The 27785-nt window shown below is 38.1% G+C and overlaps 1 protein-coding gene across 3 annotated transcripts; it reads left to right on the forward strand.

Annotated features, from left to right (window-relative positions):
* Positions 1 to 38: 38 nt before the first annotated feature.
* HPGD (15-hydroxyprostaglandin dehydrogenase) lies at positions 39 to 27709 on the forward strand. 3 transcript variants are annotated; one of them, XM_081238343.1, is made up of 7 exons: positions 39 to 279; positions 577 to 700; positions 3834 to 3940; positions 11657 to 11753; positions 22903 to 22979; positions 25578 to 25741; positions 26736 to 27709. In XM_081238343.1, the coding sequence occupies exons 1-7, from the start codon at positions 187 to 189 to the stop codon at positions 26872 to 26874; spliced, it is 801 nt and encodes a 266-aa protein (XP_081094469.1). In that variant the 5' UTR covers positions 39 to 186; the 3' UTR covers positions 26875 to 27709. The 3 variants fall into 3 exon arrangements, with proteins under 3 accessions (XP_081094469.1, XP_081094470.1, XP_081094471.1); XM_081238344.1 differs by lacking the exons at positions 22903 to 22979; positions 25578 to 25741; positions 26736 to 27709 and adding an exon at positions 20961 to 22896; XM_081238345.1 differs by lacking the exons at positions 22903 to 22979; positions 25578 to 25741; positions 26736 to 27709 and adding an exon at positions 18711 to 20949.
* The last annotated feature ends 76 nt before the right edge of the window (positions 27710 to 27785 follow it).

Below are 27785 nucleotides of genomic sequence, written 5' to 3' on the forward strand. Positions count from 1 at the left end.
AAGATCGCGGAGCCGGAGCGCTCAGGGCCAGGTGACACAATCGTGGGTGCCCGGCGCTGCTTGACAGCTTCATCCCCGCCCACTGGCAGGAGAGCGCGGCCGGGCAGCACACGCGCGCGCGCAGGGTCCTTAAAAGCCGCGGCCGCGCGGAGACGCCGAGCTCGCCCACCGCGCGCAGGAGGCGACATGCACGTGAACGGCAAAGTGGCGCTGGTGACCGGAGCGGCCCAGGGCATCGGCCGAGCCTTCGCCGAGGCGCTGCTGCTCAAGGGCGCCAAGGTAAGCGAGGCAGGGCGCACGGCGCGAACCTCGCCGGCCCACCCGAGACCCGCCCCCCAGCCGGGGCCCCCGGGGGCTGGGGGCAGGGACCGAGGCTGAGCCCCCGGTGCCCGCCGTGCAGTCTCCAGAGCTGCCCAGGCTGGCGCGCTCGAGCGGACCTCGAACGCTCCGGGAGGGACCCCGAACTGTATAAACTGCCCCATCTCAGGTCCAAAAGAGGAGCGTCCTGGGGTCTCTTTATTGTTGGTCTATTTCAAGAGCCGCGCAGGATCTCGATTCCTCTCCTCTTGTCTGTAGGTAGCGCTTGTCGATTGGAATCATGAAGCAGGTTTAAAGTGTAAAGCTGCCCTGGATGAGCAGTTTGAACCTCAGAAGACTCTCTTCATCCAGTGCGATGTGGCCGATCAGGAACAGCTAAGAGGTAAGGGCGGGGAATCCATCCATCCACGCGGAGCGCGCCTTGAGTAAGCAGCAACATGAAGGCAACCCCCGGCCAGAGATCCAGCCTGGGGTGGGCGGCCGACTATCTCCTGAAGAGCAGCTACCTCTGAGCTGCAAGTGATAGCTGGGACTGTTACGTTTCCTCTGACGTCCCAGTAGCCCTAAAAGCTAAGGGGGAAGAAAAGCCAAGCATGCTTGAGAAATCCTTTTATTTTAGTGATTTGGCCGCACATAATGTAATCAAGATTCCTTGGTGTATTCCAAGACGGTGCTGCTACAGTAATTATTAAATGATTGAACTTGCAGATGGAACTGGGAAAGACAAAGTAGGCTAGGCGAGTATGGCAAACAACTTCTCCCAGAAAGCTGGAAGACACAGAGTCCAATGACAATCAAATGTGGCAGTGTTTCTCTTTGGAACATACTAGAATGAAAGGTCAAGGGTTGTCATCACAGACGTGCTGGATGCTTTTGACCACATGCTCTCTCTGGTGTTTTCCCTATGAAATGATATTTTAAAAACAATAATAGCTGTACTGTAGTCTTAGAATTGCAGAAGAAAAGCTTCTACCAGACTTTCCTCAATGCTTTCCTGTTTCCGTCTACTCACTTAAAATAGACCAATCTAGTTGTGAAATATCAGGGACCGAATTGGTGTAGACAATTAACAGATTTGGTCATATAGAAACCCAATAGATCTATATGAAAAACATACATATTTTTCTGGGGAAAAATGGGAAAATAAAATATTTGTATTTCACAAAGTTTTTTTGAAAGACTAAGTCAATTATTAGGCACGCCTTTAGTCAAGGTACCAAAAATATCCTCATAAAAGTCACTCTGGTACTTCTGTTCTTAACGTGGATGTGTGTTTTTTCGAAAACGTTGGGCTGTTCTGTGAGAGAGTGAAAATGGAGCTCTATGTTAGAAGGAAAGCAACTGCTGTTCAGGGAAATTGTTTGAAAGGAAATTATATAATAAAAATCTGAAAATGTTATAAAGACCTATAACATGGATTACAAGCATGAGTAGAAGAGACCTGTAAACATAGTGCTAGCTGCTGGAGGATAAAGTTTTGCTGATTGCACAGGATAGTTTTCATCAGGGATAAAGTCATGTCACACCCCAACAGCCATGCTGATGGAATAGGGAACAGATTCCCTACAGATCATCTGAAAGCTATTTCTGTCTGGATTTATGTAGTTTCACATGTGACATTTAACCTTAATTGTTTTGCTTCCCAGTATTTAAAATTAGTACCTTGACTGTAAACACATTCCTTAAGGATAAGTGGTTGTGAAGGAGGAAACCAGACACAGGATGAGTGACCAGCAGAAGCCATGTTGGTCGTGAGAAATCCACATGCTGTCTGGACATCAGCGTCTATTTGCAGTTTAGGAAAACATGGCATTGGCTCTTCCAGTGTCAGGATTTAATGCTGCCTACAACTTTTAAAACTGCTTAGACATGTGGCCAAAGAGACTTCATTGAAATCATAAAAATACAGAGGTGAAAAAGTTCTTGGAGATGACTTACAGATGAAAAATGCAACCTGAAGAGTTTAGGCAAATTACAAAGAGTACCACAGCATATAAATGTCAGCAAGAGTTATCAATAGATTGTAAGTTGCTTGAGCCCAAAATTCAGTGGTGTGTTATAAAGAAGAATACACCGATGTATAATTTCGTGTGTTATACATCGGTAAGGGCAGAGTATAAGGAATACAGTGGACACCAAAAGAGGAAAGAAAAGTAAAGACGCAATTAGACGTCCATATTTGACAACCTAATTTCCTGTAAGGTGGATGTGGATTTCTGAAGAGTAGAATATATTTAAGATGAAATGCAAAAATTAACAATAATAATATTCCTTAGATCTTTTCTACGGGAGGACCTTTTCTGGAATCAATTTGAGATCTTAAGAATCATTTTAAAGATTCTTTGAAAAAGTGAACAGTTTTTATATATTTTGTTGTTTTCCATTCCAGTACAGTAAAAGGTACTGTAAGGGGTACATATTAGAAAGTCTTGGCAACATTTTTGGCAGTTAACTTGCATAGTAATTTATCCATTTCACAAATTAGTCCATGCCGTCTTCAATGTGTCTGGTGGTTGTTAATAATTCTTTACTTTTATTTCAATCAATATAAAGTTTGTGCAGCTCTATTTTTTTCAAGGAACTCATATGTTGGACCCAAGACCCAAGAACGCATTTCTATCGTTTGGAAGAATAACCACAATTGTTATCTATAGTTTCAAGTGATAGAACTAGAACCAGTGGTAAAAGGCCCAGGGAAACAATAGAACTATGTAAAACGCTACTTTGAGAAATAATGTTTCTCAATACCAAGGGGTAAAGCCTAATTTTAACTGGTCAAGGAGGGTTTGCAAGGGCTGGAAATGTGGTTGGACAACGTAATGAGGGACCTTCAAACCTCAGAATCTATGCAGACTTGACCTTAGTTGAACATGGTTGTTATACAAACTTGCAATACAAAGCTGTCAAAATAGAAAAAGAAAAGGCAAACATCGAAGTTACAATAATCAAATAAAATCATCTGAATGAAAAATAGACTTACTAGGATATCCAATGCACTGAAATGATCATAATGGATCTGGATACATAACTGTTTTAATATGACACTTTATGAAGAAAATATGGCTTATTTTTAAAGGGATGCTTGTCATAGTCTAAGCCACAGAGCTTCAGTAACTTCCTAGGGACAGAGATGCTGGTTGCCCAGACTGACTTCTAAGAGCTCTTAGCATAGTATGCTCAGTTCTCTAAAGTTTACACCACTGAGTTACTGCTTACAGAACTTTAACGTGCATACAAATCATCTGCGGATCTTATTAAGGTTAAGATTCCGATTTCATAGGTCTGTGGTGGCCACAGATTCTGCGTTTCTAGCAGGTTCCCAGGTAATACTGATTGATGCTGCTGACTCACAAACCACACTTGAGAAGCAAGGCAGGAAGTCACAGTCTAAGGGTATAACTTTCACGAGAAGCGTGGATGAATTAAAACCTCATTTCAGGGCATAGACTGTGATAAAGGTGTCTGTGCAAAATAAGAACGTATCTATGATGTCTTTTTTCTTTTTGTTTTATTAGATACTTTTAGGAAAGTTGTAGACCACTTTGGAAAACTGGACATTTTGGTGAATAATGCTGGAGTGAATAATGAGAAAAACTGGGAAAAAACTCTGCAAATTAATTTGGTAAGCTGTCTTAGCCATGTTCATGGTCTACAATTACTTAATAAAATGTTTTAAAAGGAAAAAAGGGTTTTTTTCATGGAAACAATACAGTGACCTACAATGTAGAAAAAGGCAAGTTATAAAAAGCTGGGGAAAAAAGCATTTCCTTTTACAAATAGGAAGACATTTGAGGTTTTCAATTATGAAAATAAATCTGTCTTAAAATATTAAAAGGAAATATGAGAAAAAAACATCTTTTACTTTATAACTTAGGAGTTGGCAAACTATGGCCCTCAGGCCAAATGAGCCTGCCACCTGTTTTTGTGACCTGCAAGCTAAAAATGGGCTTTACATGTTTTAACAGTTGAAAAAATAAGAAAAAGAAGAAAAAAAAGAAATATATGAATATACAAAATTCAAATTTCAGTGTCTATAAAGTTTCACTGGAACACAGCCAAGGTCGTTTATTTACATGTTGTCACTGGCTACTTTCATGCTACCGTGGTAGAATCGAATAATTGTGACAGAGGCCCTATGATGTGCAATGCCTGAAATGTTTACCATCTGACTCTTTATAGAAAAAAAATTTCCAACCCCTGGCTTAACTTATGTACTTAAAAAATAAATCTTAATTCCAGGACTATAACAGAAAACAAGGCTAAAGTGACCGTTGGACTCTGTAATTATTAAGATTTTTATCTTGAATGCCGGTGTGTGTGTGCATGCGTGTGTGTGTGCATGCATGTGTGTAATTCCCATAATGTTCGATGATTATTTAGCTCTTCCTTGAATTGTAAACATGTAGAATAAGGAAATAAAATTTGTTTTATTCGTTGTATCATAAGCTTGCTGATTATCTTATTTTATAAACAGACTTGACATAAGATATTGGGGTTTAGTAACAAACTTTAGCTAAAGCCAAATGTCAGAGCTGGGCGGGGCATGGGGTCACCCAGTTTTTGGTAAGGTCTTTCTTACTAGTCTTGCAAAGCAGGCACATGTAAAGTACAGAGGGGCAGCTGTGTGTGTATAAATGCACAGGGAGTGCTCCCTACTTCACCACATCCAACTCCTTAAAAACAGGAACCATGTGATGTTTTTCTTTGTTCTTCTCTCAGTAATCAACACAATATCTTGAAGATAGTGCTTAGTCAATAAATGTTTGACTTGAAATGACATTTTCATGAGTAATGACTTAACTGTAATAACCTGATAGGAGTAATGAGAATTACCCTCATAAGAAAGCTGAATCTGTGAGTACCACTTTGATAAGGCACAAGCTTGACAGATGCCTAAAATCCTTTGACCCAGAACAAAAGGTACTATTTTAAAGTACAAACACTCTCCTTCCAGTTCTTTCTAAAATTTGTCTGAAGTGTTCCTGGATATCATTATAGTTCAAAATAACTTTAAAACCTATTTGTCAAGTGTCCCTCAAAATCTTCTGGTGTGTGTGTGTGTGTGTGTATGTGTGTGTATGTTTAGAGACATGACAACTGCTGTTCCTGAGTTGAGATAATTCTATGATTTTCTTCTACTTTAGGCTAATAATGTAGTGAAATAAAATGAAACATTTTCATACTGTGAACCATACTTACATCTCTTGGCTAAATCTTACTTTATCATGGTATATCCATATCTAAGACACCATTGAATTTGCTCAGTTAATACCTAATTTAATTTAATATTTGTGTCTCTCTGTTATAAATGATAAGAGCTTATAATTTTCTTTTCTTAAAATATTTCTATTCGGTTTGGCTGTCAGCTATTCCTTTGCTTACTTCTATCTCCTTGATCTGTCTGTTTCTGAATAGCATGTAGTCATATCTCAAATGACAGATGTCAACTTGCCTACCTCTTTCAGTCATTCTGTCAGTGTGAATTCTGCATAAATGGCTGGTGATTATAATTTACTGATCTTTGATTTTTTAAAGTGGTAGCCCCATTTGCAACCTGTGATTTTTGATTTGTTTTATATTTCCAGAAATAATATTGGTACCCTGTGTTTTCTTTTGATTCACATTTACCTAGGCATATCTTTTTCTATTTCTTTATTTTGAAAATGAAAGTAACCTTTTATGTGAATTTTGTCTCTTGCTAACAGTGTAATGTGAGATCTTAGTTTTCAAATCACATCTAGAAACAAATGCTTTTTAAATTTGTGAATTTAAGCCACTCATATTTATTTTTACTCTTCTATTAGGACTTATTCCTTCCACTTTAGTTCATACTTTATGTTCACTAAATTTTCTTTCTGTTTATGTTCTTTTTCCATTCTTGTCTTAAATTCCATTGGATCACTTTATTTTCTTCAGCTGGTAAGAAAACCATACATTTTATACATCTTTGGTGGTTATCCCTGACTTATTATGAACCATACTTCATTAAATCCTTTGGTTGTCAGATATAAAATATTTTTTTTGGAATATGCAATCAATTGGAAACTGCAGGAATTTTAAAAAACATGTTTTTATAAACTTATGCCCCTCTCCAAAACCACATAACGTGACAAGACTTTTTTTGAATCAAGCTATGCTAATGAAAAAGCACAAATAACACAGCAGCTCTCTCCCTAGAACATCACTACTATTTGTAGTTTCATCAGTAAAACTACAGATATTTTATAGATAGTGGTCCCTAGGCTATAAAGTTCCTATATTCAGTGCATTCATAACGGGCACCTACTGTGCCTTTCTTCTGAGAAATCAGCTGTCAGAAAACATGTGCAATGATTAGAGTTAATAAATGAAACATGAAAATAGTGAAGAGATTGTCTCAGAGGTAATAGGATTCGAAGTATCTATCTTCATCCAGCAGAGAGGGCATGTTTGCTTTAATATAATAAATATACAGGTGAATAAACACCTGCTCCAATGGAAAGTTCCTACATTACTTGCAAATAGAAAATTCTGCAAGACGGGAATTTTATTTGCCCTGTTTGGTTACAACTCACTCTCCTGGAGCTGGCCTTTATTTTCCTTTGAACTCTGCTGACAAAGGCCACTCCTTAGCTTAACTCCAGGGACTGATGACATTTATTTAATATTACATAAAAAGAACAAGCTATAACCTTTGTTACCCATATATAACTTAAAAACAAGTTACTTCCCCTCCTACTTACAACACCCATTGCAAAAGTAGATAAAAGTCTGACCAATCATTATCCTTATAACTTGATTATCTCAGTATAATGCAAATATTTGTGTGTGGTTTGTATAATAATTTTTTTCAACTCTGCTCTGGATGTAATTTACCTCCTTGTACAATTCCCTGTGTGGTCTTTTGCATATTTTTCCATGTTCTTGTCCATATCAGAGAGTAACGGCTTAAAGGACCTTACCATGTATCTTTTCCTCTTCGGAAATTTTATACAACATAATTTATACCATCCTTATAAGGCATGTCAGTTTTTAAATTTTATTAGAACTATTTCTATACATGTATAACTTATGCTAGTCTACTGTAAGTTCTTTGAAGGCAGAAAATTGTTTTGCATACATAGATGTTCAATTAAAGTGTATTAGAAAAATAAACTGCTATTCTATGATATTTTGCATACGTGGATATTCATTTTTGTGTTTCAGTACAATGTTTGGATGGTTTCCTAACACATCAGTGTTGCAAACAGTGTACGACGAACAGTATATATGTCCTTCCACTTTTACTCCTTAGCAAGTTTGCCCTTTCTTTATTCTTCTGCCACCAGCTTTCACCGCTCTTCCCACACGAGAGATACAGTAAACCTCTTCCCAGTCTTTTGTTTCCATTAGGCTCCTCTGTGCTTCCTCACTCTGAAACCAGACACAGCTGCCTTATTTATAGCTGCTCAGGCTCACAGGGAATGTTCAGGAAAGAATGAGTCTTTGTATAACTCTCAAAGTTTGGTCTGGCCATTGGGCTGAGGTAGACTTAACTCTGAATATTGATAAGGCCATTTGGTAATGTATTTATTTTACTTTTTGAAGCTTTAATAAACCTAAATAATTCATTCCCACTCAGATGGGACTTACAACCTAATTTGGACACATGACTAACTTATATTGACTCCTTTAGTATATTCAAATAAAAATTAAACAAAATAGATGGCTGTTGTTGGGGATTTTAAAGAAGATTTGTTTCAGACCTGAATTTAAAATTCATGAACTTTTATTTCATGTCTCTGATCTTGAATTTCCCAGTTTGTGAAAGGATGAAGGTAATCCTCTTACCTCTAAGGTTGGTTAAGTGTCAATAAACCATAATTTGTATGAAGCATCCAGCACAGTGCTACTACATAGCAATCACTCAGTAAATTGCAGTTCTTGTCCAGAGACTAAAAGCCTACAGTTTCTTCATTCGCACTATCTCATTTCTAAACGAGGTGGTCCCTCTGCTCTATACTGTCTCTAATGAAGAGTTGAGGAAATGGATAGAAACCGTGTTGTCAAGTGTACTCCTGTTTTCTCGGCTCCCAAGGGTGTTGATTACACCTTAAATTAGTAACTACTTTCTGTTATTGCTACTCTGCCATATCTAAAGATCCCATTGAAATGTTATAGTTAGGGAAATCTTGCTAAATTTTATAAGTACCTTCTGCAAGGGGGAAGACAATCATATCTACCCCCTAAATAAGCAGAAATTTTAAAAGATTGAACATGGAAGAATAAAAGATGAGAAAAGTTTTCAGGAAAAAAATGATCATCTATATTAGTATCCCTTGAGAACTGGCTGGAGAAAAAACAAGAAACCTGAAAGGCAGAGTTTCATGATTTAGATGACAGAATCTTAAAAAATTGCTTTAATTACAGTGTAGCACTAGAACTATAAATAAACTAAAAGCAACTGCAGACTGGAGGGAAATTAAATAAAGGAAATGACAGATTAGGAAAATTCCGTAGTGAATACATACACACACACACACACACACATACACACAAATGTTATAGAAGCATAGATACATATATGTGTGTATAATAGGAAGCCATTATGCCTAATAAGAGGAGTTAAACAAGTTCATTTATCCATTTATCTGTATTACTAGAGAATTATTTCCAGGATAGGGGAATTTATGAGAGTGGTTTTAAGTTATAGAATGCTTTAACTTGTTTAAAAAAAAAAGTATGTTAACATTTGGAATACTATACAATTTCAGTATTACATATAAAAATTGTCTCTTCATAACTAAAAATGTTGAGTAAGCATGTGTTAATTATATCACTTTGTCAATAATTGAATTTTCATTTATCCTCACTAAGTAAAAGTAGACATTGGATTTTCCTCTTTTTTTGTTTGAGAGTCAAATACAAAATTTTAACTACCTTTACAAAATGGACGAAAATAATACTATAGATTCCAGCTTTTTTTGTATTTGTAGCGAGAACATATCTGTAACTTTTGTTTTCTTTTTTTCCCTGGATGCTTGATATTACAATGGCCCAATCTATACAATGTATAAACATTGCCAAAAGGCCACACATATATTTAGGAAACATTTTTATTCTATGTTTTTCTAACAATTCCATTGATTTATGATCTGGGATATGGAAGAGGTTGTCAAGGTAAAGGAAAAGAGGTGAAAATTTCTTATATTTACAGCTAGAACCTTAGGCTTTGTCTTGCAGGTTTATCCTAAGAAGCCTTTCATTTGAAAAGTTACTCAGTTCTTAACCTGATAATGGATGGCAAGATGATCCTTTGCCTCCTTCTCCATCAAAAAGCAGGAAATAAATCTGGCTTAAAAAAAAAATTAAAAACATTCCCAAATTTTCTATCTGGCTGCATCTTGTAGATGTTGAAAACACAAAAGCAGGTGTCAGCAAAGCTGTAAATACCTGAGAATAAAAGCGTAGCGCCAGTACACATAAACAGAAATTCTGTTCAGACATGCTGGAGACTTGGGCAGAAACACACAGAATCTAACTGACTTGAGTAATTTCAGCCATCTACATTCTTTTCCTTCTTATATAAACCATTAATGTTTTGTTTTTCCTTTGTAAAGGGAATCATGTGCAGGTTTCACTCATTCTCCCTAAGCCTACTTAATATCAAACTGATGCATGGCTTAAGTGAATAGAATCTTCAGCTTACTTTTTTGTGTGCTAGAACTACTGTTAGGTAGAGAGGCAACTCTGGATCCTTGTCAAAAAAACTCCAAAAGGACTTTTTAAAATAAAAAGAAGGTAACCACCAATATATACCCTCAGGTTCAGACTCGTTACCTCATTATCTGTTGTATCATTTTCTTTGCAGTGCTGTAAAGCATGAGAGACGTAGGAATGAAGATATGGAAAGCAAATTTTCACCTTTCAAAAGTCTGAGTTGGAAGGGAGAGGAGTTCTTAAACCTAAAAGGGAATGTAAGGTTTCAAATATGTTCCATGTCACAAGTTGATTTTGACAGTGGTTAATTCTTTTTTTTTTTCTTTTGTGGTACGCGGGCCTCTCACTGTTGTGGCCTCTCCCATCGCGGAGCACAGGCTCCGGACGCGCAGGCTCAGCGGCCATGGCTCACGGGCCCAGCCGCTCCACGGCATGTGGGATCTTCCCGGACCGGGGCACGAACCCGCGTCCCCTGCATTGGCAGGTGGACTCTCAACCACTGCGCCAGCAGGGAAGCCCGACAGTGGTTAATTTTTAAATGTTAGGATAAAACCGAAAAGGTGCCTATACATGGATGTGAGTAGCAAAGCAGAGTAAGCTTTCAAAAGGATAGCTGCAGGCGTGATGAACAAAATTAAGTGATTTCATTACTGAAGACCGTATGTCCAAGGAACAGAAATCCCTTGCTCAGACTGGGTACAACAGCTATGTGATCTCATATGACACAGAGTTCAGGATGGCTTGACGCCACAGCTCCCAGATCTCATTCCCATCTGCCAGCCATCATGGTGGTTTCCTCTTAAAGATGCTATCAATATAACCTCATTCCAGCCATCGCCCCATAGGAAGCAATGAGAAATAACACAATCATTTCTTCCTGGTTTTCTTAAAAGCGATGACAATTTTCTCCGCAGAGTCCTCTTCCATCACCCTCCCCAACCCAGACCCCACCTCCAGAGGACTGCTTCTCAGGTCTCGCCAGAAATGGTCACATTTGGCTCCTAAACCAGTCACGGGCAAGGGGAATGGGATTTCTGTGATTGAAATAGATTAATCACTGTCTGCACTAAAACAGGGGAGATCACCTTCCTCTGTATTACATGCAGAAGAAGGAGATACAAATGCAAAATAGAAGAAGGAAATGAAAACTGTGTAGGAAATCAAGGGTATCCACTATTACATATTCCAAGATCCAAGAGAATGAAACAGAGCAGATGGATGTGGAATAGTTGGGCAAGAGAACCATGTGCTAAGAAGGGTGAATACATTTTGTATCCAGTATTTAGAAAAGAAAAAGAATATATAGAATTCTTGAAGATGCTGAGGATTAGTGAAAGTAACAAGACACTTGGAATATAACCTTTATCATAAAATCTCAGATCAGGCAACTAAGTGAAGTTTTGCAGAGATGTGATGAGCTCTACAAGTTTAGGCAAATAAAAGAGAATCCAGTCAATGCATTTAAAAAACACAGCCACTTCAAAACCTTTCACTGATAACACGTGCAGGAGTCTCCCTCGGTGTCTGGGATAGCAATAAAAACTTTGGTGTGTGACCATATGATAAAGTATGATAAAGTATAATAGCTCTTTATCAGAGCTATACTCTTTAACAGAGTATAATAGCTCTGTTGCTTTTCCCATTTCTGCCCCTGGACTAGGTTTCTGTCATCAGTGGAACCTACCTGGGTTTGGATTACATGAGCAAGCAAAATGGAGGTGAAGGTGGCGTCATTATTAATATGTCCTCTTTAGCAGGTAAGGACAATTATCGTGTTAATAATGATTTCTTACTGGTAATTGGGACCACAAAAGTAACTCTTCAAAGTATATTTATTATCAACTCAGGTTTGAAATTGAAACTTGGTTTACTTTTTTTTTTTTTTTACTGGTTCTATGGAATTTTCTGTTGTATAATATCAGAAGTTCAAAGTCTAAGTTTATTCCTATTATCTTAAATTGTGACTTTATATTTCTGCAGTACTATTTTTAAAAAAGTATAGATAGTTTCCCAGAGTTGCTATTTGTCAAAGGTTATTGTGAGATTCCTAAGCAGTAAAACATGTAAAAGCACTTTTGATAGACTAAAAAGGACTAAAACAAAGTTAAGGTATCTCTACTCCTGTGTGATTTTAGTAAACGTGTCTAATTTTAAAATATGGCATATATAGTTAGTTGGGATATACTGTAGGGGAAGCCAGACTTGATCTCTACTTTCTCAGCCTCTCTGGCCCAGCCTGAGAATGAAATTGACAGAAGATAGATCAACAAGAACACAGCATGCAGGTTTTCACACATCCATGAGAGCCCCCAGAGGAAAACGAAGACCCAAAGAAATGGCAAGGCCTTGGTGTTTAAAACTAGGTTGAACAAAGCAAGGCGATTGTGGGAAAGTAACTAAAATCTATGGGGAGACTAAAGAAAGATAAAGTTATTTTAACAACGTCTGTACAGATGTCTCTTGGCCTTGACTCCGATCTCCAGCGATAACGTTTCTTTTCTCCTGGTACGGGGACAGCATCTTTTACGTGTCCTGCTTTCAGGAAGAAAAGGGAGATTAAAGTGCTCCCTTGCACCTGCTGTTTTACAAGTGCCTTTCGCTCAAATTCACCCTTATGCCCATGTGACAGCCTCGCCCCACCCCCATCCTGTCCTCCACCTCCCAGCTGCAGTAGCACTGGGGGAGTCAGGTTTGGAGGTACCTGTGACCACACTAGTGTCTGAGGCTCAGCGTTTTTCTCATTCCTCCAGGAATCATTGTCAGATGGTCTTTAAACCACTGTGAACTTAGCACGAGTGGAAACTTAGACATCTCCCTCTTCAGAAGTTCTCAAAAATAAACCCGCATCTCATTTTCTGAGTTGCTTCAAGACAAAAATGCCATCCCTAGGGTTATTATAGCCCGAGGTCTATAAATTGTTCAGGGTAATCTGGTTATTTTTCCTAACATGTCATCTACTTATAAATTATAACATTTCAAGCCCAAGAGTACATTAAAAGGTGAAAGCATGGGCAATACTTAAAAGAGATATTCAGCCCCAGAGAGGGCTGAAGTTTAGATTCTCAGAGGCTGGAACCCAAAAGGCAAATAGTCACGGCTAAATCTACACTATTTTGAAATGAAATCGTAAGAAAAATATATAAATGATTGGAGAATTAAGAAGAAATATTTAATAGTTTAATACAAATATAAATGTACAAAAGAACCTAAGGTGGTGATTAAGACATAATTCCATGAATTCTCTCTTAAAGTTAAGGGGGCTGGTGACACTTGGAGAACCATGAACACCATACCAGGAGACTCTTGACCTTGTATCACTGGAGGCACTGATTTCAATCTCAGGAAAGAGAGAAGGCCTCAGAGTTGAATCAATATAGGACTCTCTGGGAGAGCCTCTGTACTGGAAGAGGCTTACTTGCCCCAAAGAGCATGAATAGAGAAATGCAGGGTGGTACTGCCTTTTATCCAATAAAGATATTTAAATATATATAACAATTAACTTTCACTGAGCGCTCACCGTTTGCATGATGCTCTTTTAAACACTGCTTATGTGTTCTCTCATTTAACACTCTCAACAGCACAGTGAAGTAGATTCTATAATCTTCATCTTGCAGATAAGGGAACCTAGCCTGGGGAGTTTAGGTTTCTTGCACAAGCCTCCATGCAGGGAAGCGGGGGAGCTGCAGTTCTCATGCTAGCAGCCTGATACAAGATCCCCTACTCTTAACCACTTGATTTTCTCTCTCTTCTCTCTATGAGTCTGTCAGTCTCTCTCTCTTTCTGTGTCTATCTTAGCCTAATTATAAAGAAAGAGAAACCTATAACTTGATTAAGCCAGTGCGATTTGCCAGTATCTTCAGGCCTCCTGGGCACTACTTTAATCTCAGGACTATTTATTAAACCTTCAGCAAAAGCTTAAGCTTTTGCCCCGTTTGACACACAGAGATTAAAGCCCTGGAACCATCTGGGGGGCTTACCAACATCACAAGTCCAAACATGCCACAGAGAAGAGTAATTCAGGGATTACAATTAGATGTCCACTTGGCTTTCTTGGCTAAGAGCTTGCTTTGTCACAGCACCCATCCTGGGTGTGAATGTTCTTCTTACCTATCTCAGAGCCAGTATTGGGAACCCTGCGTGGATCCTTCTCTAATCGTGCAGATAAAACAATGAATGGATATAAATTCAACGAGGAGACCACTTTGGCTTTGAATTACCTTTCTGACACTCTTACAGTCTAGTGAATAGCAGAGCAGTCTAAAGTGGAGTAGCACTGACATATACACACTACCAAATGCAAAATGGATGGCTAGTGGGAAGCAGCCACATAGCACAGGGAGATCAGCTCGGTGCTGAGTGACCACCTAGAGGGGTGGGATAGGGAGGGTGGGAGGGAGACGCAGGAGGGAGGGGATAGGGGGATATAGATATACGAATAGCTGATTCACTTTGTTATACAGCAGAAACTAACACAACATTGTAAAGCAATTATACTCCAATAAAGTTATTTTTAAAAAAACAAACAAAAAAAGCAAAGTGGTTCTCCCTCTGATATTCCTCCCCACAGGCAGGGTAACTCTGTTGATCATGGTTCAATAGTTCATCTCTGTCCATTATACTTGATTGGGTACCTTCATAATGCTCGTCCTCCATACTTGTGGCATCTACACCATTTCCTTGTTGCCTCTGGCCAATCCAGACAGCCCCTGCTACCCCTCCTCTGACCCTGGGCTTTGTCACTGAGGTGTCCTCATCTCAGAAAGAGTATTAAAATGTACTGTCTTGAATTTTATCCACTCACCAAGAGCTTCTGTTCTTCCCCTAATGAGATCAGTTCGATAAAAAATACAGGATTTTGTAATAGTAGCAGAAGATAAACATAGACGCCTCACATCCTCATACTTTCCTCAGAAATAATATCAACAATTTTGTTCCCTTGAAGTTGGAGCATGTCGGCAGACGCCAGATGACCAAAAAAGTCTTTGAGGGGTTACTGGAGTCAAAGTAATTCTTTTTTTTTTTTTTTTGACTCCTCAGCTTATATGAGGTATAACTGACAAATCTGTAGGAAGAGTAGTTCTAATGCTTGCTTCCTCTGTGTTTTCCAAATATTCCTTCCTCACTTTTCCCTCTTTTCCCCCTACTGCTCACTCTGTTGAAGGAATGGTGGGTAATAGTCCACCCAACCAGAGTCCATCCCATGATCTCTTGCACAGATCCAGTGGAATCATTTAGTGTCATAGTAAAACCTCAAGTTGACACACTGGTTTCGGCAGAGAAGTTAATGAGTAATGACCGCTGACGCAGACCGAGTATCAGATGCAATTAATAAGTTTAACAAACAGAGGAGCAGTTACAGTGGAGAGTCATTCCTCAGTGTATTGAGGGAAGGGTGTGCTTGTCCCTGGAAGCCCTGGAAGTTGTCCCAAGCTGTGTTAACCACATAGATTCTTCGGTACGAGTCTTTGTCTATAAACATAATATATAAAACTGCACTCATTTTACCACATCCATCCTTAACTGTCAAACCTGAAAAAGTTGAACAAGAGAGAAGAGTGAAGTCTGGTTTAAAGCAGATACACAACTCTGCTCCCATGAGGCGTCCCATAGGAGTCGATCATGCTGCTTCCATACTTAGTGGGAAAGGAAGAGTAGTCATCACGGGAAGAGGAGTCTGCCCACCAACCCTGCTCCCACCTGCTCAGCTACTGAGGTCTTGGTGTTTGCTATGCCTCAAGAATAAGTCACTCGGTAGCATTTGGGGAGTGACACCCCGAAGGTCGTGTCTGCTCTGAATTGAAAACATTAGAGTCTCAAGAAAATACTTGAAAATCTTAGAACTTGTTTAGCATGTCTTAAACCCAGCCCAGTGACATACTCACTTGAGCTCTAAGTTGTATCAACAACTATGTAATTAGTTTGTGTTACAGTAGAAGAGCTAAAGTTACCACTTTAAATAACACATTCAAGTTAATCAAACATGTTAAACATGAACAGAAGGAAAACAGGGCTATGAAAGTAACTGGCAAAGTTTCTACCCCAAGAGCTATACGTCAGTGTTTCGTCAGCATGGCAGCACCAGTTAGCGTGGCATAGGTGAAGCAGAAGCACGATGAGAGGTACAAGGCTTTACAACTCACGTGGCCTGAAGAGCAGTTGGACTGGAATGTCACAGCAGACCAGAAATTTCAGGTAATCAGGTGGTACAACCCTCTGCAACTATGTTTGCTTTAAAGAGGGAGTAACATATTTAGCAAGTGTCAAGTTCCAGGCACTGTGATAAACTATCGACTCTGTGATATCACATTGAACTTTTACAAATCCCTACAACAGAAGTCTGTTTAATTATCTGCAATTTATAGTGGAACAACTCATCTCAAACAAGCTGCATAACATGGGAAAGGTGGTGAGGATTAGCAGTAGTCATAAAAGCAATTTTATGTTGCTCTGTTTTAGTGTATATCGTACAGTGGCTGAGTCTGCATTATTTGGATCTTAACTGGTCAGATGCCAACGGCTATGAGCACGTGGGCCACCTCCCTCGCTTAGTACCAGCGAAAGTCTTCGTGGTGTCCGTTTTGCTGTCTTATGGCTTAAAATTATTAAGAAGACACACACTAAAAGGGATCAGTAGGAAAGGCTAAATATTTATAAATTGGCCTTTTGAGGAATGGATAAAAGATTTAGGGTTTCGTAGCCATAAAGACTATTAAGAAAATGAATAGTCTTCTAGAATTCAACATGAGAGACATTACCTACGGGCTTTGTTTAGAGGCAGATTCTGACTCAGTAAGTCTGGGGTGGATCCCGCAATTCTGATGCTGGTCCTTGACCCACAGTTTGAGGAACCAGCCTCTAGTTTGCACAGGGACATTCTCTGAGTGGCCGAGAAAGCTCATCTTGGTTTCCTCTGATCACAGCGTAGGGGACAACTGAACTTTTAGGAAGGGGGATTGGGATGGGACCTTAGGGACAACTTTCTGAGAATTAACAATCCCTGGAAAGTGCTGCTGGGGTTACCTTTCTGGAAAGATTTCTATCACAGAAGATGTAGTCGTTCTGTGGAAGTTTATGCCACTTTTTATGTCAGGTCATACTTTAAGACATAATTTGTTAATGGCAAGCATGTGACTGGGGAAAAAAAAAGCAGCATCAGATAAGGTGTTCTGTTGTGTGGAAAAGCATCTAATAAGGAAGTCCACCAGCTACTTTGGTCCACTTTCTGCACAAACATAGATAAACGGATTCTCACCAGTTCTCTTTTTTTTTTCCTTATTAGAGAAGTGCTTGGTTAACCACAGAAAGATGGGTAGACCATTTCTTTTTTGATTATAAAGAAAATGTGAGAAATTTCGATCCCTGCTTTTTAGCACAGCTGCTGAACTCAAGTTTATCATGCAAAGATCAGTATCCTTAGATTCTCAATTTCCTTTCCTAAGTTGAATTTCTTTAGCACTTCTGTATAGTCTATCTTACATAGTTTCTATCCATTTAAAAGAAAATATGTTTAAGGATTCAGTACAACTGCCGTCTGAGCAGATTTCAGTTTGTTGCACAAAAACTTTTTGAGTGATTTACCTTCTGTGAAATGTAGATATTAAAGTTATCTTTTGTAAATACAGGTAGAAAGAATATTAAAGATAGAGGAACTAATGTGGAAAGGGAAATGATATTTTACTTTTCCAAATGACTTCTTTATTTGTTCTATAATTACATGTCATTTTCAAGTATTTAACATTTTTTTCATAATTATCCCATCAGTCGGTGCCATTTGGTGTTATTATCCTGAGTGGCTGTAGAAAATATTTCTCTGTTTCATGGGTAGAATTTCTCCCTCTGTTGATATTACTTTTCTTAATCTACAGTTAGGACAGACCTAAACCTGCAACTAATTACACGTGCTGTATTTTGGAGAGAGAGCCATTTCACAATTCTTTAAGTAAACTTGCGCAGTGCTGGGCCCAGAATAATAAGTATTGAAAATCTATTCTTAACTTTTTAAATATAAGGCATCCATGTTTAAGCACAATTAAGGACTCCTCACAACATCAAACAAAATGACATTTTTTTAGAGACTGTTCTCTCATGGTCTCTGTCCTTTGTTGTGTTATTCTTAAATCCTTTAACATGAAGACAAAATAATTTTGCTGTGCATATGGGAATTAATTTGCAAGATTTTAAAAAATCCAAATTCATTCCAGCAACTGGGCCTGTGGTCACTATCCTGGCAGAGCTCCCTGTGAAGTCAGATGGGGTGATCTGGATGGTCAGATATCAAAGTTCTACTGTAGCCCTGCACCAGGGGCTCTCAATAGCGCAGATTTAAAATACTACGTCAATATCCTTTGTGTTTAAAGTAACTAAATACATAGTTCTTAAATGGATGCACTTCTGTAATACTTTTGAATTAGGATCAGCAAGAGTCCACGGTTTGCCAAGGTTCAGAAACCAAACCCAGTTAGGATGCTGTACCAGATTTGTGGCATTTTAGTGCAAAAGATACATTTTCATAAAAAGGTACGATGTGGATAAACAGGTAAATAAAACAATAAATAAGACTTGAGATGTTTCATCTTTAGGAAAAATGATTACATTTATATAAAGATAACAGCAAATAGTAATGCTTATTATGTGTCTGGCACAGTTTTAGGTATTTTATGTAAATTAGCTCATTCAGGACTCACAATAGCTACTATTACTACTCTATTTCACAGAGGAAAATCACCATGGTCCGCAGCAGTAACCCCTCCAAAGGTAACAGAGCTCATTGTGGTGGATTCAGGATTTGAGATCAGCCAGTCTGGCACCCAGAATCCAAACTACTGTGCTATAATCTGTCTCGACCAATTCAATTAAAAGGACATTTTTAAATGGTTAAGTAGTATAAGAAATAACATTCTGGTCAAATGGTGATCCTCCCCTTGGTTTTATACATTTCAACTAACTATTTAAAACATGTTTTCTTTATATTTGGCACTTACTTGGTACTAAACACATATTTCTAAAATGAATTCACTCCTAAAACCTTTTGAATTAGCACACACTGTATTTTAAGGGAAGAAAACTAAATTTCCCATCTCAAGACAGAGTAAAAGATCTTGGCTGGACATCTGGAATTTAAATTTGAAAATTATGTGTTGTGTGTGTGTGTGTGTGAGAGAGAGAGAGAGAGAGAGAGAGAGAATGAGAATGAAAGAGACATGGAGAGAATGAATTTCATCCACAGGAGTGGATAAGGTCACCTAAGGAAAGAGTGCGCATAGAAAAGCAGAGGGGACCAGGACCAGCTCTCGGGTCCCCCGGCCTATTTGTGGATCTGGTCGAGGAGGAGGAGATGCTAGTGAGGGTGAGGTGGAAGGACACCAGTATAAGGAGGGAGGTGTTTCAAGGAGAGCATAATTAACTGTTTTGGTTGCTACTGAGCAAAGTATCAAGCAAGATGAAGACCTAGCCTTAGCAGATGCCCTGTCATTGGCAACCGCCACAAGATCTGTTGGACTGGACTGGTCAGAGGAAAGCCTGGTTAGGGTGAGCTGTGGAGCAGTGGAGAGGTAGCTGGAGAAGGAGGTGAAGCCAAGAGGGCTATTATTTTTAGATGGGTGATTTTGAGACGTTAATATCTCAAAGAAAAGCCATTCTCTTTTGATTCTGCACATGATAAAAGCAACCACTCTAGGCTTCTTAAAATTGTCCCATCTTTAACTTCTGTGACACGATGCTTAGCTTGTTCTCTTCCTACCTCCACTGGTTCATGCTTCTCAGTCTCTTGCTCCATCATCCTCCTCTACCATGGAGGGCTGCCATGTATAGCTGTGCAGGTTGTAAACTGCAGGAACTCTGTGGGGCACAACCTCCACAAACTGCCACGTGAGTGGTGTCCCCAGAGTCATATCAGACACACCCTGAACAATTCTCTGAGCTGACCCTTATTACTAGCCTCAGAACAGGTTTTTATTTGAGGCACGTGGAAACATTATATGTTGGTGCTGCAGGTCTAAGGTTGGTAACAGAGGTATGGCTAAACAATACGATACTGAAGTTGACCACAACAGCAGTAATGTTATACTTGGAAGGGAGAAATGGATCATGAAACCCAATAGAAAATGTTGGATTTCTGAAACATTTCCACCCCAACTAAAATCACTGTCAAAAAGAAAAGCCTTAACAAAAGGCTTAAAAAAAAAAAACCTTTTCTCTCTCCCTTTAGCCTCCCTTTTCAAAGCAGCAAACTGAGGGAGAGAGAGCAAAGTTCTACACTGAAAGTCAGTTGGCAAGTTGGGGACAAAACCCCATACATCTTTACCTTTCTGAAACATAAGGAGCCACAGTTAAAATCTACATGTACTGGGGAGATAAAGAAAAACTCTCTACTTAACTAAATTAACTACAACTTGACTAAATAAAATAATTGAAAAACAGAATTCGCTCTTTTTATAAGACCCCCAAACTGAATATATCTATCAAAAGAGCAATGCATATGCAATTGATGGGTATATCCTTACTGTGTAATACCATTCAGAAAAAAAAAAAAAAGGAAGAAAGAGAGAAAAAAAAGGAAGAAAGAGAAATGAGCTATTGATACACATTACAACATGGATGAGTCCCATAAGAATTATCCTGAGTGAAAGAAGTCAGACAGAAAAGTTTACACTGTATGATTACATTTATATAAACTTCTAGAAAAGGCAAACGAATCTATAGTGACACAAAAGAGATCAGTGGTTGCTTAGGGGGAGGGGAAAGTCAGAAGGACAGGATGACGGGGCACGAGGAAACTTTTAGGGGATGGCTGTGTTCATATCTTGATTGTGGTCATGGTTTTGTGGGTGTAGACCTATGTCAAAACCTATCAAACCACACACTTTAAATATATGCAGTTTATTGTATGCCAGTTATACCAAAAAGCTGGAAAAATATCTTAAAAGGATCCTTGATTTCTGAATGTCTGAAATGGATTTATGCAGCCTTTGATCTAATGCCAGAGAGTGAAAGCAATGCAAGAGGAAACATTCTGCAGGACTGCAGTGAAAATGTCACTGGAACGCCACGAGAATCACAAAGCCAAGTGCCACTTGAAAAATGCAAACAAATTCTGATTGCATCTGCAATTCTCCCTTTAAAGGAAAGTATGTGTCTTGCAGCTGGCTTCTTAGACAGAACCAACACAACAGTATTTCCTCTCTTCTGCTGCTGTGACACTTTGAACCCGTTTGGGTTCAGAAGTTCGGTGCCTCCACATACATAACAGAAATTCATTCCCATTCATCTTTGACATCCTTGTGTTTTTTGTGGCTGTCCGCAGCTCATCTCTGACTCAGGTTCACTCTGCCTTTCCTGCTGTCCGTGAATGCCACCTACAACCACTACCTTGGTCTCATACACATTGAAGGAGCAGGTAGAACAGTGACTAACTTACAAGAACAAGAAGCAGCAACGCCTGGCTGCACCTGTTTATTCTCTTTATCTCGATTTCCTAATACACCTGTTCACCCTGTGGAGGCATCATGAATGCTTGTGGACGGACACTGACAAACTTAATTAACTTACACATGTTACTGAACCGAAAAAACAAAACAAAACAAAAAGAGAACCACGTTACATATTTTGAGATCATTGTGAGGACGCACTCTGTGTCATCTTCCATTCCCAGGGATTTAAACTGCTCTTGAGCAAATGTACTTCATATATTGAGACCTGGCAGGCACCCAGGGAGTGGTTAAGGTCCGCCTTTATGACTGCACTTTGGTACAACACGCTCACTATTGGTGGGGTTCTGGGACTAGTTAGCTGGGTGGAGATAATGACCACGTCTCAGCAGAATCATCTAGCAGTATCATGACATTTGACATTAATAACATTAAAGTAATCAGGGATCGCTCTTCCTTGGAGAATCACAAATTTTAAAAATGGCAGAACGTGTTAACTCAAGAAATGAGTTAAAAGCCAAGATGTACAAATGGCTCTAGTTAAAAGTTTCACTGTTGATTAAGATAGAGAATTGATCACTATGAGAAATAAGCTTGATAGTGATGATAACTACAGAAAAATCAGTTTTTCTTGTTTTGTTTCTTCTGATAGTGGGGAGGGGGTAACCTCGGGCTGGGAGATAGGGGAGAAAAGATGCCATACCTGCTGCAGTACCACTTTTTCTCCACACCATGGATTTAATCGTATTTTTGAGCAGTTACTATTGTGTGTAAATGGAAAATTAAGCCAATTCTAAAGCTGCTTGAATTCTGTTGCTGAGTACATAATTATGAAAGGAAATAAAATAGGATCAAACATTTTTATTTCTGGTTTTCTTTTCCTAAGTCATGGGATGAGAAGATCTAGGCATCTGCTACAGGTCAGAATCAAAAGAAGTTAACTTTTAATTTTCTTAAACACTTAGCAGCATTGTTCAGTGCAATTCGTGACAGGGAAATGCTTACCGACTTATAACGAAGACAAATAATACTCTCCAGATCCCGCATAAGCAGGTTAAACTCCTTCAGCCATTTGGAAGCCTTAAAAAATAAAGAATATACACTTTAAAAATCCAGACATAAAAACTGAAAATTAGATAGTAACTTACAGGATTTCAAGATGATTCTTTTGGTGTTTTAGATAACATTGACTTCTCTTGACTTCATCAGGGAAGCAGAAAAACTTATGTATCCCTCTTGGCTACATCCCCAGGCAGTAGCTTACTGACCATAAATTTTGGACAGTATAGTAGAGGTTATAGGAGGATTAAACTATGCCTGGACTAGTGAGTTTTGCAAAGTTGTCCAGTGATTACCTTAGTGTATTTTCTAGGTTAATCTGAAAATGGAACAGGCACAAATTATTCATTTTCATAGCAAGTATTGGGGTTTGTCTGCTTATTTTTTTAATAAAAGTGGTTTTGTTTTTTATTTGTCTCAGGGCTGATGCCTGTTGCACAACAGCCTGTTTATTGTGCTTCCAAACATGGCATAATTGGATTTACACGCTCGGCAGCGGTGAGGATACAATGACCACAGTGTCTCTTTTTCTCTTTTCTGTACATATGTGACGCATGAGTTCTATGAAGTAGAGGGGAACAGAGTCAGAATTCAATACATCTGGATTAAAGATAGAAAACTAAGTTCTACTTCACTATTTATTATTAAAAATAGTCTTCAGATCATGTAAAGGACCAAATATAGAATAGATGATTTTATTTTATTTTAACATGAAATTAGCCATTTTATTTATTTATTTATTTATTTATTGGCCTCTCCGCACGGCATGTGGGTTCCTAGTTCCCGACCAGGGATCAAACCCGTGCCCCCTGCACTGGAAGCACAGAGTCTTAACTGCTGGACTGCCAGGGAAGTCCCTAGAATAGATAATTTTAAAATGAAGGTTACTGAAAAATATCCTTAAGGGTAAAAAATGGGAAGATATTCCTTAATTTTTTGAAATTGACTCCAAATTTAAAAATCATTAACTTAAGACTTCCTTAAACGGAATATGCAGTATGCTCTAGGTGTTACTTGTCCCTGAAGATATGGTAAAAATGAGTGAGAGCGTGGAGAATGGAAGGAGGGGTGCAGCCAGAGTTTACCTGAGAGGGTTGTCAAGGATGCTGTCTCCATGGAGACCTAGGGTGAAAGTGTACAGAGCTTAGAAAACTATTTTAGAACTAATTGACCACATACATTGATATCATGAAGTGCCTTTTTATAATAACTGAAAAAAAAAAGGGGGGCAGCTTGAATGGAGCCTGATGAGCAAGGGGAAAGGAGCATGTGGTTGACTGGAGATGTAAGCAGAAGCGAGACGAAAGGCAGCTTATGAGTCAGGGTCATGAGCTTGGATTGTATTCTAAATGCAGCCGTCAGTGGGTTTTTTCTGCACAGGAGTGACAAGATTATATTTCCATTTGAAGAAGACCTGCTCTTTATCTGCTCTTTAGAGAATGTATGGGAATTCCCTGGCAGTCCGGTGGTTAGGACTGTCACTGTCAAGGGCCTGGGTTCAATCCCTGGTCGGGGAACTAAGATCCTGCAAGCTGCGTGGCATGGCCAAAAAACCCAAAATAAGACATAAAAAGAGAGATTCAGAAAGAATGTATGAGAGAGGACAAGTGCAGAAAAGGAAAGAGCAGTTGGGAGACCTCTACAGTGGTTAGTCTAGGGGAAATAGAGAGAGGGGCCAGACGAACAGGAAATCATTGATAACAAGAAACGCTAGGGATAGAGAAAGCAGATGGTGAATGGTAAATGTTCAGTCAAAAAGGAAGACTGGCAGCTCTCACACTCTTAATTGAAATTGCTTGGAAATTTTAATTTAATTTGCAGAGACTTAATCTTTAACTCAACTTTTAATGAACACATAACACTACTACAAAGCAAAGTAAATCAAAGTAAAGACCAGAACTGTTGCATTCACAGTTGTAAGACTGGACACCTGTACAGTTGATGCTCATTATTTGTTAATTATGTTCTATAAATTCACTTGCAAGCACTGAATTAGAGGGTACTAAACTGTTGCTCATAGGGGAAATTCAGGGTTAAGTCCCTCTGAACCTCTGGCTACAACATTTTGAATAAACAATCAACACATAGCCTAGTTTTATGAATATTTCTGTTTAAAGACACCTTATTTTTTTAAGACACCTTATTTAATATGCATTGTATTAGCATGGCCAACAGCATTTACACCTCATGCCTGAAGGAAGCTCTTCTAACATGTGTATTTTATCCATAGGCACATTGCAGCCTTCTTGCACTTAGAAATACTAGACAGCACGTCAGCACTATGCCTTGAAGACATTTCAGATAGCAAAATCACCAACACAAGCACAAAGATGAAAAAAACATGGGCAAGTACCACGAAAAGGACACTTGTTCATGGTGTAAGAGCTGAAACAAGAAAGCAGAGCATCATTTTATTTGGCCTTAGTCCACATCGGGCAACTCAAATTTCTTATTACTCTGTGCTTGTCCACAGAAAACCTTGAAAGCACCACAAGTATTGATAAGGAGGGTTATGAATAAATTTTAGCAAGAAAGCAAATGGAATCCACAAATAATTGACTTACATTTTGTTTTATAAATAGTTCAAATAAAAGCCAAAGAAGGTTAGTCTAAAAATAATTAAAATTGTCTTCCAGATAGTGCAAATTACTGAGTGTCTTTAGAATCAATCAAAGTCCTAAAATTTTCCACTAACAGTATTTTTTAAGTAAGTATTCTCTTTAACACAACCCCAATTTCAAAGAAAACTTGGGATATCAATTCTAAGCCTCAGCTTATTACCTTCAGCTGCCTTCAGTGTTCAGTAGATAAGAGCGCTTTAGATAATCAAGTATTTTCAGGAGTTGCCCAGTAATATTGATTTTTTAAAAAAGGTAATTAGGTGAGGCTTGCAAGAATTAGTTCAGCACTTTGGTTATGTATTCTTTTAGTTTCTACCACCAGTCAGCCTTACCATTGTCATCATTATATAGCTAGAAGGATAGCTGTCTAGTACTTTTCACATCAGTTTTTTAACTACATTTAATTATCAGTTTATCCTATGTTATACATTTACAAAACTCCTGAAATCTGCAACCTTCTACTTCCAATTGGCAGATGGCTGCTAATCTCATGAACAGTGGTGTGAGGCTGAATGCCATTTGCCCAGGCTTTGTTAATACACCCATACTCAAATCCATTGAAAAAGAAGAAAACATGGGACAATATATAGAATACACGGATCATATCAAGGATATGATGAAATACTATGGAATTTTGGAGTAAGTAAAACTATACCTATCTTCCTTTATACAATGGAGCAAAGTGCTCTCTAGACATAAGCAATCAAAAGGAAAAAAATAGCTTTTAAATTTGAGAAACTCATGCAAGCTTCAAAGTTTTGGTTTGACAAAATCTCTGAAAAAAAATACTTTTTCCGGGTTTCTGAATAGGATATGTTGACACATCATGAATTTTGCTTTTAGGTATAAAGAATGCATCATTAATACCTTCAACCATGATCAGATACTTTTTTTTAAAAGATGATGTTTAGTTGTCTTTGGAAGCAATGATACCTTATCTGCCTAAATTCCAAGCAATATTCATATATACCCTTTGTGAAATTAAATATGCCCCCCTAACTTCAACCACTTTCCTAAGAAACAACTGATCAACACACATGTTTGGGGAACCATGTCTGAGTTAGAGCAGCTGGTGTCTCACAGGACGGAGTCATCTGGATCTAATCCTGACTCCACCACACCCACCATGAACTTATCCATCAACCTCTACTTACCTTGATTTTCTTGCATGTAAAATGGGGATAATACTAAAACAAACTTAGGGGCTTTGGAAAGTCCACAAATAAGTTGATATATGTAAGGTACTTAAAACAGTAGCAGATAAATAATAGACGTTCAATAAATGTTAGTTACAATTCTTCAAACTTCTACTCTAATAAACATTTCTATCTGATAAGTCTAAATTCTACTGATAGGTTAAAGATGGAAAAATAATCTTTACTCAATGTAAATAATAAATATAAATTTATGAATCCTTCCTATAAAATAACAGAAGGGTGGGTGTGGAAATCTACCACTAAATTTATAATTTAGTTATCTAATTGAATAAAAAATGAAAGTAGCAATAGCTTCATGATATACATTTCCCTATTACATGTTAAAGGTGATAGATACTTCAAAAATAACTCAAGACAATGTGATAATTATACCTCATTCTTTAATTTTAAAACCCTGATGTTTCCTTTATTTTTAGCCCATCAATGATTGCCAGTGGATTAATAACACTCATTGAAGATGACACTTTGAATGGGGCTATAATGAAGATCACAACTTCTAAGGGAATTCATTTTCAAGATTATGATGCAACCCCATTTCACACGAAAGCTCAGTGAACATCTTATATGTCAGCTTTAACCGAAAATAAGCACAAATGTCTTAGACCACATCTTCATTTGAATACAGCTTTTTAAATGAAATGTTATCATTTGAAGCTTTCCTTTCATGCATGTGATGTTCATTTTTTGTAAATGATTAGTTAAGTATATAGATTTTAAAAATGAGGAACTATCAAAAATATGACGTGGACCAAAGCTAGGTTTTGATCTTTATAGTCTAAGTAATGATTAAAACAAAGGATATTCCAGGAATATTCTGCCTTGCAGAAAATATATTTAAATTTGTGATTCATAAATGTTAATGTTTTTCAGAACATCATTTTAAAGGAGATACTTGAATTGTTATTTATATCAAACTAGATGTGAAAAACTCATTTTGTTTCTATGTTCGCACTTTAAAAGAAGGAAGCTACCTACAGTGGCAAATATTTAGTAACAATAACTTTTACTTATATACCATCTTTCAGCCGAATATTTCAGCTCTTTGAGGATGTGGCACCTTTGGGGGCCCATAGGTAAGGAATAAATTACAGTATGGATATATCCTAAATGAAAACTCTAATGTATGGAAAAGTGACAGAAATTAACTGGCTGAGATGTTAATCCACAGTTCAGCCTCCCATCTGGGGAAAACATTTCTTTCCTCTCTGCTTACTTTAAGAATTTTGACTACAAAAATCTCAGGAATGAAACTTTTAATAGTTATAGCAAAAAGGATAGTTAGGGCTCCTAAAACATGCTTGTTAAGAAAAAAATACAAATGTAATTTTTTTCAGATTACTTGTTTGTTTATATGTACCAATTTCAAAAATGCCTACTTTTCAATAAAACTTTTTTTTCCTAATCTTCAGAAGTTACTTAGTGTTCTATGTATAGCTACTGAGAGGAAGAAACCAATTCTGTCAACA

The sequence above is a fragment of the Mesoplodon bidens genome, assembly GCF_964165515.1.
Source record: "Mesoplodon bidens genome assembly, chromosome: 6".
Classification (NCBI taxonomy): Eukaryota; Metazoa; Chordata; class Mammalia; order Artiodactyla; family Ziphiidae; genus Mesoplodon; species Mesoplodon bidens.

Bases quoted from the DNA above. Each gene is read 5' to 3' on its own strand.
- HPGD (XM_081238343.1), top strand. From the start codon at position 187: ATGCACGTGAACGGCAAAGTGGCGCTGGTGACCGGAGCGGCCCAGGGC. The intron at 280-576 runs GTAAGCGAGGCA...TCTTGTCTGTAG, and splicing joins TGCTGCTCAAGGGCGCCAAG to GTAGCGCTTGTCGATTGGAA. The intron at 25,742-26,735 runs GTAAGTAAAACT...CTTTATTTTTAG, and splicing joins AAATACTATGGAATTTTGGA to CCCATCAATGATTGCCAGTG.